The sequence below is a fragment of the Salvelinus namaycush genome, chromosome 38 (genome assembly GCF_016432855.1).
Source record: "Salvelinus namaycush isolate Seneca chromosome 38, SaNama_1.0, whole genome shotgun sequence".
Lineage (NCBI taxonomy): Eukaryota > Metazoa > Chordata > Actinopteri > Salmoniformes > Salmonidae > Salvelinus > Salvelinus namaycush.
Genome location: NC_052344.1, coordinates 18,505,088 through 18,521,429, shown reverse-complemented (window position 1 = coordinate 18,521,429; position 16,342 = coordinate 18,505,088). Strand labels below are relative to the sequence as shown.

Here is a 16,342-nt window from a genome sequence, read left to right as displayed (position 1 = left end):
TGTGGCTGGCTGGCACCTTGAGTAATATAGTATGTCATGTCCTGAACCATTGATATTTACACTGTCCATTGGTTACTCAAGAGTTCTGGCTCTATCCCAATTCCTGAATATATTCCCTGTGTCTGGAGAGAGAGCCATATCCCAGATTCACAGCCCAGGGCCTATAATTCCAGTGTCTAGATTCCGGTATGTTTTACCGACCCAGTAGCATTGCACGCTGTTAGGTTTAATCCGGTTTTCCAAAACACACTTTTTAAAATGAGAACAAAATTAAATCCTCTTCCTTTTCTAGAAACATTGTGTCTTTTATCGTAGAGCTCTTCTCATCTTATCCTCTGAAGATTCATCAGAGTATTTCTACCCTGAACTGATCTCTTGATCAGGTCATCAATTGTACTTTATCTACCAGAGATGATGATGCAAGGAGTGAGGGCTCTGCACAGAAGGTGACGTTATTAACCTTTTAATCTGTTTATCAATATGTTCTGTGTAGATTCATGGCTGTGGGGAGATGTTAGGTTGGGGGTGCTGTTGACAGGGGTGGGGAAGTATTTCTCTGTGCTCTAACAGTGCTGTCGACAGGAGTAATAAATTACACATTTTAGATTACACACACACACAGTGCATTCAAAGTATTCAAACCCTTTGACTTTTCCCAAATTTTGTTACATTACAGCCTTATTTTAAAATAGATTAAATTGTCAAATGTGTCTCAAGCTACAGACAATACCCCATAATGACAAAGAGAAAATAGGTTTTCAAATGTATTCAAAATAAAAAACGGAAATATTATTTACTTAATATTCAGACCCTTTCCTATGAGACTCTAAATTGAGCTCAGGTGCATCCTGTTTCCATTGATCATCCTTGAGATGTTTCTACAACTTCATTGGAGTCCACCTGTGGTAAATTCAATTGATTGGACATGATTTGGAAAGGCACACACCTGTCTATATAAGGTCCCACAGTTGACAGTGCATGTCAGAGCAAAAACTAAGCCATGAGGTCAAAGGAATTGTACGTAGAGCTCCGAGACAGAATTGTGGCGAGACACAGATCTGGGGAAGGGTATCGAAAAATGTCTGCAGCATTGAAGGTCCCCAAGAAGACAGTGGCCATCATTCTTAAATGGAAGAAGTTTGGAACAACCAAGACACTTCCTAGAGCTGGCCGCCCGGCCAAACTGAGCAATCGTGGGAGAAGTGTTTTGGTCGTGGAAGTGACCAAGAATCTGATGGTCACTGACAGAGCGCTAGAGTTGCTCTGCGAAGATGGGAGAACCTTCCAGAAGGACAACCATCTCTGCAGCACTCCACCAATCAGGCCTTTGTGGTAGAGTGACCAGATGGAAGCCACTCCTCAGTAAAAGGCACATGACAGGCCGCTTGGAGTTTGCCAAAAAGCACCTAAAAACTCTCAGACCATGAGAAACAAGATTCTCTGGTCTGATGAAACCAAGATTGAACTCTGGCCTGAATGCCAAGCGTCACGTCTGGAGGAAACCTGGCACCATCCCTACAGTGAAGCATGGTGGTGGCAGACTCATGCTGTAGGGATGTTTTTCAGCGGCAGGGACTGGGAGACTAGTCAGGATTGAGGGGAAAGCTGAACGGAGCAAAGTACAGAGATCCTTCATGAAAACCTGCTCAGGACCTAAGACTGGGGTGAGGGTTCACCTTCCAACAGGACAACGACCCTAAGCACACAGCCAAGACAACGCAGGAGTGGCTTCAGGATAAGTCTCTGAATGTCCTTGAGTGGCCCGGACTTGAACCCGATCGAACATCTCTGGAGAGACCTTACAATGACTGTGCAGCGACGCTCTCCATCCAACCTGACAGAGCTTGAGAGGATCTGCAGATAAGAATGGAAGAAACTCCCCAAATACAGGTGTGCCAAGCTTGTAGCGTCATACCCAAGAAGACATGGCTGTAATCGCTGCCAAAGATGCTTCAGCAAAGTACTGAATAAAGGGTCTGACTACTTACATAAATGTGATATTTCAGTGTATTTTTTATAAATTTGCTAACATTTCTAAAAACCTGTTTGTGCTTTGTCATTATTGGGTATTGTGTGTGGATTTGGGGGGGGGGGCAAATTAATCAATTTTAGAATAAGGCTGTAATGTAACAATGTGGAAAGTCAAGGGGTCTGAATACTTACCCTCGGCACCCCTCTCTAGCTTATGAACCAATTTGCACTGTACACCATTTCACAACAGACCACTAGTCTGAATGATATTGTGAAGAAGCAGTGACCAGTGGCATTTGTTTAGCTTAAATCTAGTGACATTAATAATGTGTACATGTTGTTTTGCATACAGTGAGGGTGTTCAAACTCTCTTGGGCATCATTCAGGTTTTATCCAATTCCCCCTGGGCTAACTTCATTATTTAGCTTGTACTCCAGTGCGTTTTGAAGTACCCTGTTTCTGCCAACTCCCATCAACTAGCTGGCAGTAGCTCCAAGGTCTGGGAACTGGGAGCTTCATTAAAGGCCCAGTGCAGCCACAAATGAGATTTTTCTGTGTTTTATATATTTCCACACTGAGGTTGGTATAAAACTGCAATGATAATGCCCATTTAGTGTAAGAGCTGTTTGAAAAGACTGCCTGAAATTTCTGCCTGTTTTGGTGGGATGGAGTTTTGGCCAATTGGTTAATAGAGCAATAAGAAATAGTTCCAAACCTCACTGCCAATAACAGCTAATTTGACATTTTTACCTCTCCAAGCACACCACTCCGACAATCCGGGCAAAATGATTGCTTGAGAAACGGCTTTTTACCAAGAAGCTTTTTCTTTTTGACCATTGTTTTAAATAAAAATCAGTGAAGTAGTTAATTGTCACACAAACGATTTGATATTGAGATAAATATGGCTGCATTGGACCTTTAAACCATCTGCGCTGTGCCACTGCGGCTTAAAGTGTGTATGTGCTACCACTTAGTGGTGAGTCTACAGTAATGCAGCAGAATTAGGGTGCAATTCAACAACATAACCCTAGGGGGGAAGTAAACACTTTGATAGTCGCTGGATCCACAAGCTGTACCTTCCCCCAATTTAACTCAGACCTGCATAATTATACTCAACAAAAATATAAACGCAACATGTAAAGTGTTGGTCCCATGTTTAATAAGCTAAAATAAAAGATCCCAGGTATTTTCCGTACGCACCAAAAGCTTATTTCTCAAGTTTTGTGGACAAATTTGTTTACATCCCTGTTAGTGAGCATTTCTCTTTTGCCAAGATATGCCACACATGTCAGGTGTAAACGCAGATTATACACTGCTCAAAAAAATAAAGGGAACACTAAAATAACACATCCTAGATCTGAATGAATGAAATATTCTTATTAAATACTTTTTTCTTTACATAGTTGAATGTGCTGACAACAAAATCACACAAAAATTATCAATGGAAATCAAATTTATCAACCCATGGAGGTCTGGATTTGGAGTCACACTCAAAATTAAAGTGGAAAACCACACTACAGGCTGATCCAACTTTGATGTAATGTCCTTAAAACAAGTCAAAATTAGGCTCAGTAGTGTGTGTGGCCTCCACGTGCCTGTATGACCTCCCTACAACGCCTGGGCATGCTCCTGATGAGGTGGCGGATGGTCTCCTGAGGGATCTCCTCCCAGACCTGCTCTAAAGCATCCGCCAACTCCTGGACAGTCTGTGGTGCAACGTGGTGTTGGTGGATGGAGCGAGACATGATGTCTCAGATGTGCTCAATTGGATTCAGGTCTGGGGAACGGGCGGGCCAGTCCATAGCATCAATGCCTTCCTCTTGCAGGAACTGCTGACACACTCCAGCCACATGAGGTCTAGCATTGTCTTGCATTAGGAGGAACGCAGGGCCAACCGCACCAGCATATGGTCTCACAAGGGGTCTGAGGATCTCATCTCGGTACCTAATGGCATTCAGGCTACCTCTGGCGAGCACATGGAGGGCTGTGCATCCCCCCAAAGAAATGCCACCCCACACCATGACTGACCCACCGCCAAACCGGTTATGCTGGAGGATGTTGCAGGCAGCAGAACGTTCTCCACGGCGTCTCCAGACTCTGTCACGTCTGTCACATGTGCTCAGTGTGAACCTGCTTTCATCTGTGAAGAGCACAGGGCGCCAGTGGTGAATTTGCCAATCTTGGTGTTCTCTGGCAAGTGGACGTCGGGCCCTCATACCACCCTCATGGAGTCTGTTTCTGACCGTTTGAGCAGACACATGCACATTTGTGGCCTGCTGGAGGTCATTTTGCAGGGCTCTGGCAGTGCTCCTCCTTGCACAAAGGCGGAGGTAGCGGTCCTGCTGCTGGGTTGTTGCCCTCCTACGGCCTCCTCCACGTCTCCTGATGTACTGGCCTGTCTCCTGGTAGCACCTCCATGCTCTGGACACTACGCTGACAGACACAGCAAACCTTCTTGCCACAGCTCGCATTGATGTGCCATCCTGGATGAGCTGCACTACCTGAGCCACTTGTGTGGGTTGTAGACTCCGTCTCATGCTACCACTAGAGTGAAAGCACCGCCAGCATTCAAAAGTGACCAAAACATCAGCCAGGAAGCATAGGAACTGAGAAGTGGTCTGTGGTCACCACCTGCAGAACCATTCCTTTATTGGGGGTGTCTTGCTAATTGCCTATAATTTCCACCTGTTGTCTATTCCATTTGCACAACAGCATGTGAAATTTATTGTCAATCAGTGTTGCTTCCTAAGTGGACAGTTTGATTTCACAGAAGTGTGATTGACTTGGAGTTACATTGTGTTGTTTAAGTGTTCCCTTTATTTTTTTGAGCAGTGTAGTTTTTCAAATGAACCTCTGACTCCTTCCAGTCGCTATGCGGTCGAAACTTTAAAAAAAAGTACATTCTTTAAACCCATATAGTGTACCTATGTTGGCCCTCTGTTGCGTACCTTTGTTTGCTGAAATCCATACTTTTTAATATAACGTTAAACAAATGCAACCTCATTGAGATTCAATTGGCACAGGGACATGCTGAGTTGACATCTTAGAGCAATTGCAGTGAGGAAACAGTAGGTGGTTGTATTTGATTAACATTTTATTAAAACGTATGGATTTATTCAAACAAAGATAGGCATGCAACAACAGAGGATAAACATATGTACAGGGTAAGGGTTTAAGAGTACATTTTTTAAGCATGGACTGCAGAGACTCCAAGGAGTCGGAGGTTAATTTTAATAACTCTAGTCTGCAATCAACTCCCTGGAGGAGTTGATACAATTGGCTTGGTCAAAGAGGAATGCCGCGTTCAAAACAACTGGGAACTATGGAATCTCTGACTTCAGTGCTTTCATGACAACTTGGAACTCAGAAAAAAAAAAACGAGCTCCGACAAATGAAAAAAATAAAAGGCCACTAAATTGTGCAATTTTGTCACACAACACAATACCACAGGTGTCTCAAGTTTTAAAGTAACGTACAATTGGAATGCTGACTGCATGAATGGCCACCAGAGCTGTTGCCAGATAATTTTATGTTAATTTCTCTACCATAAACTGCCTCCAACGTCATTTTAGAGAATTTGGCAGTATGTCCAACCGGCCTGACAACTACAGACCACGTGTAACCATGCCGCGTTCAAAACAATTGGGAACTCGGGATCCCTGACTTCAGTGCTTCCAAGACAACTTGGAACTCAGGAAAAAAACGAGCTCAGACTAGGAAAAATCGTTTTGAAAGCTCACACAACTCGGAATTCGAGGTCGGGAACTCCGGCCTCTTCCTCGAGTTCCGACCTGAAGATCACTAACCTCGTGGTTTTTGAAGTTCCCAGTTGCCTTGAAAGCACTATAAACCGTGGACATTCAACATTTGCACATGCTGAAAATGCCTGAGCTCAAAAGTATTACACGTAATTTGGCCTTATCAGGGAGCTTTGGAATATTCTGAGTTAGTAGATGGAGTCCGATTTCATTGACGAAATGTATACATTTTTTGTTGTTGCCCTAAACGATTTATTTTATATCTCGGTGTAACGTAAACTCACTCACTTTTGCACATCGCCTTGGTCCGCATAATTTACCTTATTTTAGCTGTAACGATTGTTCTCCTCCTCGTCTGAGGAGCAGGGATCGGACCAAAACGCAGCTTTTGTGGAATACATAATGAATTTATTTAAACAAGACGAACACGAAGCCCACTTGATAAATAAAAAAAAACGACGTAGACCGACCTGGACATAAGAACTTACATAACACGAAGAACGCACGAACAGGAACAGACTAAACAAACGAAACAGTCCCGTGTGGTACAGACACGGAAGACAATCACCCACCAACAAACGGTGTGAACAGCGTACCTTAATATGGTTCTCAATCAGAGGAAACGTCAAACACCTGCCCCTGATTGAGAACCATATAAGGCTAATTAACAAATGAACCTACACAAGAAACAAATAACATAGACTGCCCACCCAGCTCATGTCCTGACCAACTAAACAAAGCTAAACAAAGGAAAATAAGGTCAGGAACGTGACGTTAGCACCCAAAAAACGTAATACTTCCAGATCAACTGTAATGTCAATACCATTGTAAAGCACAATTTCTCCACTTTCCAACATAATCAATTACATGAACTCCACGCTGCCCGTTTCTGCATGATTCAAGAAGGCAACGAGCTCCGTCGGGTCCTTTTAAAAATGTCGGGTGGGGAAGCGAAACTAATGCGTGGTAGTGAGAAGGAGAGATGTGTGTGGCAAAACTGCTTTTTTTCACTCGATCTGTCCAACTTATCACCTCTAAAGTGTAAATAAAACACTATAAAGAGTTTATATAATGTGTCATTACATACCTATTTGAAGGTTTGTGTCGAATTTGAATCGGGTTTTTAGGGCGGTGCTAAAGTGATCTTCAGAAGTTAACAGGGGCTTTGAGAGTCATGATGCTCGCAGTGATGACGCAAAAAATGACTAGGTATCCCCCTTACCCCGTCACTGTCCATTTCTTGTTTTTAAACGATGAGAGAAGTGCTGCACCTGTTGGAGAGAGATTGTAAGACAGAAATAGTTGCTTTATGCGTGCTGTACGTTACGGCATGACACGTCACGATGTAACGGAGAGTCAGTTTTTTCTACTTTTCTCCAATCCTATAGAGCCATTACCATGTCGATCAACGCTTGAATAGAAACGTAGTTCATACCCCAGATTTTGAAGTCAACACAGTCCCATTAGTTTTCTTTGTAGCCTCGTTTGAATGTCGCGGCAAATTTGTACGGAATGGGGTGAGTTTACTACAACGGAAACAAACGTATTATTGGTAAAACGAAAGTTAGATGATACAAACCGCAATGATTTAAAGATGGTTTAAATTATTTTCACCTGTGTACATTTGCTCTATTAGGGGACTGCAATAATAGTAGTGGAAGGTAAGCATACATATATATCTATGATGTACAGAAAGTTTTTTGTCCAAATGAATTTACATTAATTGTTATTCTAACATTTAGTTCATGCCCTCCATGATCACTTTAGAAGGGGTCCAAAATCGGGCAGCGTTGTCTAACATTTTTATTGCTTTGGGGAGGGTTCTGTGGTTTTTGATGGGCACAGGGGATGGTAGTGCTTTTTCCCCCGGGTTTACATTCACCCGTTTGAAGGTTTTACTTCAACATTTCTTGCAACCTACCAACATTTCCTCATCTGCTTACATGCGCCACTCCTATATCAGTGTTTATGGTACTTTTTAAACTTTTTTGTTTATTGTTTTTTACTTAACACGTATTTTTCTTAAACCTGCATTGTTGGTTAAGGGCTTGTAAGTAATCATTTCACTGTAAGGTCTACACCTGTTGTATTCGGCGCATGTGACAAATAACATGTGATTTGATACTGCAGTGAAAATCCTATTTGAATAACGGCACAAAAGCCCTGTGATTTTAAAAAATATATTTCATTCCATTCAGATAATTTCAAATCAAATCCAATTTTATTTGTCACATACACGTGTTTAGCAGATGTTATTGCTGGTTTAGCGAAATGCTTTGAGTCTACTCTCGACAGTTTATTAGGTATAGAACACATAGTAGCATGCCAGTCTGGCTGTATTTTAAGTTTTGATACTCTGATGCCTTGTCTTTTGCGGATTATCATTCTCTCCCAAATCGTTTTATAATAATATAACCGCATCCTTCCAGCAGGCACAGTCATTCAAGAAAGCATAATACCTGCTCTCTCAAGTGCAAGCTAACTAGCTAAATTACCATACATGTTTAATGCTTTAGCTAGCTAGCTAATGTTAGCTGGCTGGCTAGCTAGGTAACGTTACGTGTATGATCTGTGTAGTAATATTATTAGAATCTCAGAGCCATTTGCATTGCTAGTTATAGCCTAACACAGACATGGGCAAACTACGGCCCGCGGGCCACATACGGCCCGTTAGGCTTTTTAATCCGGCCCGCCGAACTTGTCCAAATTATAGTAAAAACCTCCTTTTTTTCCCCTTTCCCTGCAATGCCCACGTTTCCCCAATAGATGGCGCACTCAAAACACATTGACCGTTGTTGGAGTGGCGCGTATTTCTCTTTATTTCACTTTAATTTTCACTTCGTTTCACGTCACCATTAAGCCCTTCTGTGAAAATGAGCGGACCAAAGAGAAGGAAAGTGGACAGCGAATGCCGAGTGTTTAATAAGGAGTGGACAACAAAATACTTCTTCACTGAAGTCCGATCAACGGCTGTATGTCTGATATGCCAAGAAGCTGTTGCGGTTTTCAAAGAGTACAATATCAGCCGTCACTTTGCCACGAAGCATGCAAACTATGCTAGCAAGCAGTCAACACAAGAACGGGCGGCTACTGCTCAGAGGTTGGCAGCTAATTTACAGAGTCAACAGAACTTTTTTCACCGACAAACTGCAATTCAAGAGTCAAGTACCAAGGCAAGTTATTTGCTGGCATTCAAATTAGCAAAGGCTAGCAAGCCTTTCTCCGAAGGCGAGTTTTTGAAAGAGTGCATGGTATCGACCTACGTGTGTGAGCAGACGTTTAGCGTCATGAAAATCAACAAAGCCCATCACAGATCCAAGTTAACTGACCAACACCTCAGATCTGTCCTGAGAATTGCCACAACAAAACTAACTCCAGACTTTGATGCACTGGCAAAAAAGGGAGACCAACAACACTGTTCCCACTGAAATGGTGAGTTTTTCTGCTGTGTTATGAAAAAATGCATATGGAAAGTTTGGAAGTGCGTCTTTTAATTAAGAGCAATGCGCATTTACGCACAGCAGCGGTACAGTAGCTTTATTAACACGCCGCACATCGCTCTTAATTTAAATTTAAATTTTCAGCTGCAGGTAGGATATTTAATACAGCCTATGTCTGTGTGCTTGGCAACGATACACGTGTACTGTTTGCGCGTGAAGGCGAGGGCGTCCGTGGCGAGTTTGTAGAGCGCGCGGTCAGGACAATCCATCCATGATTTTGCGGAGTTTAACACAAGTAGATATTATTGAGCTTGAGTATTTCGTTGTGTAATAATATGTTTTGAATGTTGAAAGTGATTCAATTTTTCAATAAATGTTGATTTCTTTAACTTTGCACCTTCGATTGAAACTTATTAAAAACAGACGCAATCTTGATAAATCACAGTGCGTATGTTATTTTAATCTATTTACATTTCCTCATCCCGGTATCTGCGAAATAGTATGTAAATGCCATATCTTGCATATTCCTTGAGACTAATGTATTAACTGATAAGGGCTATTTTTCACATTTGAAAGACAGTTAATAAATTGGGTTGTAGTGTTCTTACTGTGCTATGAGGTTTGCACACACTACATTTAATGCTTTAGTATATCCGGCCCAAACACTCCCTCCAAATGCTCCTGGCCCGGCCCCTCTGTCAAATTTTAGAACCCATTGTGGCCCGCGAGTCAAAAAGTTTGCCCACCCCTGGCCTAACACCTTGCCCAAACCGGCTGCGCGCGTGCGCCATCGTGCGCTATCGTGCATACATTTATTTTACCCCCCCACACCAAACGCGATCACGACACGCAGGTTAAAATATCAAAACAAACTCTGAACCAATTACATTAATTTGGGGACAGGTCGAAACAGTACACTTTAACTTGAAATGAAAACAACTTTCTGACAAAATTAGAAACAACCAAATACAGACATTTGAAGGAGATGTATCTTCTGCTTGGATAGTTCCATCTGTGCTACTGACTTAGTCTTTAATTCCAGTTTGTCTACAAATGTATAATTGATATGTTGGATTCGTGTCTCCATCTCAACCAAAAATCTAAGTTAAAGAATAGGACTAAATCAAACTTTTGCTATGAGAGATGGGTTTATTTACAGAGCAATTCAGTTGAGAAATTCCTGTTCACATATCAGTGCAACATAATGTAAAGTGTGACCTAGGTTTTTCGGAATTGTTGAATGAATCCCACATTCTCAACCATTTGAGACAGAAATCACTCTTATGGGATAGGCCTTTTCACACTGCCTCATCATTATTAGTTTCACAATCTACCATTTTATTTTCTACAGCCAACTATGGAAGGTTTGTTTCAACCTGGTATTTAAAAATATATATATTTTTTTACTAATCTCACTTCTGCAGAAAGTGTCTCACTGTGAGTAATAGGTTCCCAAATGGCCTCACAATTGACCATTTCTTTATTTCTCTCCTCTGAAATGGTATTACTGTGAAACACACTTCCTCTTTTCTAGTAATTGTCAGGTGATTGGCAGAATGAGTCAGAAATGCTGTTGTAGTTTAGCTGTGAATGTCTTGAGATAAAGGCCACCCTCCAGAGTTGTTCTGATACTCTCACTGGAAGTTTTTAACATATTTATAAACTTTATATTAAAAGGGCAAATATGAAAATATATGCTGACTATTACTTGTTTATACATACTGTACAAAAAAACCCGGTGCAATTCAGTGATCTCTAATTGTCTACATTTTTTCAAACAGCTATTTACTCTATTGCAAAAGTGATATTTAATTGTGTTTGGTTGTCAACACAACCAAATATGAACATTTGAAGGAGAATTATCTTCTGCTTGGATAGTTCCATCTGTGCCACTGACTTAGTCTGGCTTTATTTACAGTTTGTCTACAAATTAATAATTGATATGTTGGATAAATTGGATAAAAATCTAAGTTTAAAGAGTTGGACGAAATCAAATCAAACTTTAAATGCACTTTAAATAAAGTTTGATGGCGTTTAGTCATATTATTTTACTTTGATTTTTGATGGAGATGTGAGCAACATTAACTTTTAATCAACCAAATCTTAAACCCTTAGGCCTATATTTATTGTCAATTTATAGTTGAATCCTGGGATAGAATAGAAACAATAGCTTTTGATGACTTCGCAAATGCTATAGCCTAAATAGTATCATTTAATGATATATGATTCACTCAAGTATGGTTACATTTCATTTGATCAGTTAAATCTTCTCTCTGAAATGACTTCGATAGTGAATGATATTATATTTTTAATTGGAGCATGTGTAATAATCATTCTCACGATAGCACATTGGTAGTAGTCAGTGACAAATATCAAAGATAAGCAGGGCTGGGCTTGATTAAAACCCTGGATGGAAAACCAAATGGTAGCTGTAGATATATTAATTCTCCAGTAGGAGGTGCTGCCCAGCCTATAGTTTTTTTCTTATAGTGGAAATAACGTTGAAGATCTAACGTTGTTTCAAAGGTACAAATTCAAAATATTTCATACGAAGTTTGACAATGTTGAAAATTGATTACCATGATGACATAATCCTGTGGTTGAAATTTCACCCTCAAAACAACAGTTTACGTTGATTACTTTTTGCAAATCCAATTGATTTTAAACATAGATTCCATGTCACAATATGTTGACAAATTACATTGAAACAACATTGATTCACCAAGTTTGTGCCCAGTAGGTATGCTTTCCTTATTGGTTGTGGTGCATTGGTACGAAACCTGTTGGTGGAAAATTTGTTGCAAATATAATTATAGCATAAACATTTTGAAAATCAGATTTCCATTTAGCTGATCATTGTCTGCAGCTGGTTCTGGTCGTAGTGTAGGTCTAATGAAACAGGAAGGGAGAGTTAATTTGTCCGTGATGGTCGGCAAACCCTCAACCTTCTGGCCCGTAGCCATCGACTGTGCCACAAAAGCATGCTGAAGTGGCAAAGTTGATATCCAGGTTTATAAACACAGGGTCGCTGCAGTTATTGTTATTTGTGGACGTACATTTTTTTTAGTTAATTCTATAAGGGGAGAGGGTGTTCACTTTTTCTGCAGTATAAGGGGAGGGTCGTTTGAAAATATTAACATTGGGGAGGGGTGCATTTCTTTTATGGCACCTCGAGTTGTTTGTTTGTTTACGGTGAGGAATGAGATCTGGCTGTTCTTTGTCAAGGGGGACTGCAAACAAGGAGGTAAAGTTAAATAGGGAGAGCGTTGCTGGGATGTTTAACTTTCCCACGTTTGCTTTGGTAGAACACCTGAGATCAGGGGAACTTTTTCCCCCTTTTTTTACTCAGGCAGAATCCAGGATAGCTGGCTGGATATGAGTTTATCTAGATCTAAAGGTTGTCAGTAGATACACAATACCATATCCTCCTCATAGGACAACATACAACCATGTACTGTACATCCACAATAATGCACTATGTTGTGCTTTATTTGATAAACCTTTCAAAGCAACAGTAGAAGACTAGCATCGATTTTGTGAATGGAGGCCATGGCAAGATATTCTGTTGTCCTTCTGGCTAACACGAGTCTCATGACACACTGTTACATAACTGTAACGTCTGTTATATAAACCTAACATCTGTTCAGATTAATGCCGGAGCATCCACTATAAAAGGCCCTACAATTGGGAAGTGAAGAACGTTCAGACTTCGTTTGCCCTGCCAGAAAAACAACGATCTAGAGAGACTTCTGTGACCCTTCTAAGATACAAAGGTGCAGTATGTTATATCATATTCAACTAGATACAAATATTTCACAGTGTGAATGAAGTACATTCTTGGTATTGGAATTGGCCATGGGGATTGGTTGCTTTACCATTGGCATTTTCTTATGGCTTCCCAGCGAGGGATCCAAGTGTGTACATTTTGAAGCCATGAGCCGTGGATTCAGTGAAGTTCACCGTCCCTCCACACTTTCCTCTGTGACCGAGCCCACATTCGTACTCACCACAGAGTGGGCGTGGTTCTGGGAGGACGAGTACGGCAAATGGGTCCAGTTCGCATCCATCGTAAGTGGTGTAAAACACTCAAACAGGCTGATGTGTTATGAGGACAATAATAGAGATAGTAAACTGTTATTCCCCTTGAATTTGAGTTTTTTTCTATAAATCACAGAAAGAGATGCACAGATGGTCATCCATCACCAGTGAAGACCTTGAGAAAAGGTTCCAGGAGGATCAAAGTGCTGTGGTGAAGTTCACTGCAGGCCAGCAGTCTTATGAGCTGAGTTTCAGAGGTAACACACATCAACACTCTTGCACAAAATATATTTAATTTACAACAGACATGGTTCAAATAGTTATTCTCATAATTACAGACATGACGCAAAAAAACAAAAGATACGGTACTGTAAGGATGGTCAGGCGTCGTCCTGTGTTTGTTTCAACTGCAGACAGCAGGTAATGTACGGATGAGGAGGAACTGAGAGGATGGTCACCATGTTCTGTATTTAACCTAATAAACACTCACAATTGCATAATCAATATTTGGATAATAAGTGGAGAAATAAATATAGGTATTCAATTGAGCTACTTATTTTCTTAGTGTTGTATGTCATGTTCCCTTCTATATTTATCCTCAGGACAAATAGAACATGCAACTCCTCTCAGAATTTCAGAGATGTTCCTGGATTTTGGGACAAGTCTGCCATACCTGACATTGGATATAAGGTCACTTGTTTACATGTGGTTATTCTGCTTAGGCTTACAGAAAGGTTAGTGTTCAACTTTTTGTTTTAGCAGTGACAACTATTTTGTTTTCCCCTCCTGCAGACAGTCACTCTTCTGAGTTCTGACAGGGACTATCAGAAGGTCCAGAGACTTTTCAACAACACCATGAGGGGCTTCCAAATCACCAGCATCGAGAGGGTCCAAAACAGGGACCTCTGGGAAGTCTTCCAGTGGTATGTTTACATCAACTCTCACACACAATCCTAGCATGTTACTTCCAAAATGCTAAGTAAACCCTGGCTTGAACAAGATTATGAGGAAGCAGCTAATGTTTTTACCCCTGTTTTTTTAGGAAAAGAGATTTGATGAAGAAAAACAGTGGAGGTAAAAACAGCAAGGAGCTACATCTCTTCCACGGAACGGACCCAAAACACGTAGACGCCATTTGCAGAGATAACTTCGACTGGAGGCTGTGTGGAACAAATGGAACTGTGTATGGCGAAGGTACCTCATGTTAACCAACTGTCAGAAGTGTAGTCAGATTTTAGAAGCAGTCATGATCTCATTATAGTCAGTCATTTTGTTTTACTGATGATCTTCTCTGTTTGTTTAAGGGAGTTACTTTGCCAGGGATGCCAAGTACTCACACTGCTTCATCAGCCACTCAGGAGTGAGGTCCATGTTTGTTTGTCGGGTGCTTGTTGGTGACTACACACGAGGGAACTCGGACCTCCGTCGCCCCCCTCCAAAAGGCGAGGGAAATCCCACTTTCTATGACAGCTGTGTGGACAATGTCCTGAACCCATCCATATATGTGGTGTTTGAAAAGCACCAGGTGTACCCCGAGTTCCTCATCAGGTATGATGATGGCGTCATGCACTTGTCCTCTTCGGCTCCAGCTCCTCCCAAAACTGTCTCTATCCAATCCACGTACATAGTCCAATACCCAACATCCAACCGGATTCAAGCAGCAGCTGCTGCTACGCTGCCAAACTCTCGAGTTCCATCCACTTCCACTTTGAATCCATCTCAAGCAGCCACCACTTTCTCTAATCCAACCAATTCTCTTCCCCCTTCACGTCTCCCAAAACCTGCCCAAACCTCATTGGGATTCAGTCAATCTGCAGTCATCATGAAGCCAGCCCCAAGTTCTCAATTGGTGGATACCACCCTAGGCCAAGCTAATTGGTCTTACACTCCCTCATTCAGCAAACTCCCTCATAAACTTATTACCCAAGCCAGCACCACCTCTTGTACACCCACTACCCCCTCTTATACACTACCTACCCCGGCCAGTACCCCCTCTTATACACGCATTACCCCAGCTAGTACCCTGTCTTATACACGCGTTACCCCAGCCAGTACCCCCTCTCGTACACGCATTACCCCAGCCAGTACCCCCTCTCGTACACGCATTACCCCAGCCAGTACACCCACTACCCCGGCCAGTACCCCCTCTTATACACGCATTACCCCAGCTAGTACCCTGTCTTATACACGCGTTACCCCAGCCAGTACCCCCTCTCGTACACGCATTACCCCAGCCAGTACCCCCTCTCGTACACCCATTACCCCAGCCAGTACCCCCTCTCGTACACCCACTACCCCAGCCAGTACCCCCTCTCGTACACCCACTACCCCAGCCAGTACCCCCTCTCGTACACCCACTACCCCAGCCAGTACCCCCTCTCGTACACCCACTACCCCAGCCAGTACCCCCTCTCGCACACTCACTCCCTCAGTCAGTGCCCCCTCTCGCACACTCATTACCCCTGGCACTGCCCACACTCGCACACTCACTCGCTCAAGCAACCCCTTTCGCACACTCACTACCCATGCCAGCCCCCCTTCTCGCACACTTTCCCGTTCAACTGACACACCCTCTCAGGCTCACACCAGCTCAACGACCACTACTCACAGTCTCCCTGCCAGCAGTACCTCTCACTCACTATCCCCTTCATACTCATTGAGCACACCTTACCACACACCTTCTCACTCATCATACACCCCCACTTCCACAGACTCTTCCACGCTCTTGGGGTCTCACCACTCCACATCGACCACTACTTCTGACACATCTGCTACTATTACATCATCTAGAGTGCAGGAGTTAATTAAACAATTTGGTGGTCAAAGCTCAACCTGTTGACAATTTGTAGTGTTTCTGAATGATAATTGCATTTTCATGTTAAATATGCATAGTTGGTGTGTTAAACCCTTGCAACCCTTACAACAAACCAGAATGATGTTCAACACAGGAGGTTGGTGACACCTTAATTTGGGAGAACGGTCTTGTGGTAATGACTGGAGAGGAATAGGTGGAATGGTATCAAACTCATAGTTTCCAGGTGTTTGATGCCATTAAATTTCCTTCGTTTTGGCCATTATTATGAGCCGTTCTCCCCTCAGCAGCCTCCTGTGACGTTCAACTAGTAAAAAGGAATA

General features: G+C 42.2%; 1 protein-coding gene across 1 annotated transcript; it reads left to right on the top strand.

The window, feature by feature from the left end:
- The first annotated feature begins 7,294 nt into the window (after positions 1-7,294).
- LOC120032331 (mucin-2-like) lies at positions 7,295-16,224 on the top strand. The gene is made up of 8 exons (XM_038978377.1): positions 7,295-7,390; positions 12,817-12,942; positions 13,072-13,237; positions 13,344-13,464; positions 13,546-13,897; positions 14,000-14,130; positions 14,250-14,401; positions 14,512-16,224. Exons 5-8 carry the CDS (start codon positions 13,784-13,786, stop codon positions 16,044-16,046), a joined length of 1,932 nt encoding a protein of 643 aa, XP_038834305.1. The 5' UTR covers positions 7,295-7,390; positions 12,817-12,942; positions 13,072-13,237; positions 13,344-13,464; positions 13,546-13,783; the 3' UTR covers positions 16,047-16,224.
- Positions 16,225-16,342: the final 118 nt, after the last annotated feature.

What these genes read in the sequence shown, in the direction of transcription:
- LOC120032331 (XM_038978377.1), top strand. Translation starts at nt 13,784, where the DNA reads ATGTTCCCTTCTATATTTATCCTCAGGACAAATAGAACATGCAACTCC. An exon ending in TACCTGACATTGGATATAAG is followed by an intron (nt 13,898 to 13,999) that starts GTCACTTGTTTA and finishes CCCCTCCTGCAG; the next exon opens with ACAGTCACTCTTCTGAGTTC. An exon ending in TGGAACTGTGTATGGCGAAG is followed by an intron (nt 14,402 to 14,511) that starts GTACCTCATGTT and finishes TGTTTGTTTAAG; the next exon opens with GGAGTTACTTTGCCAGGGAT.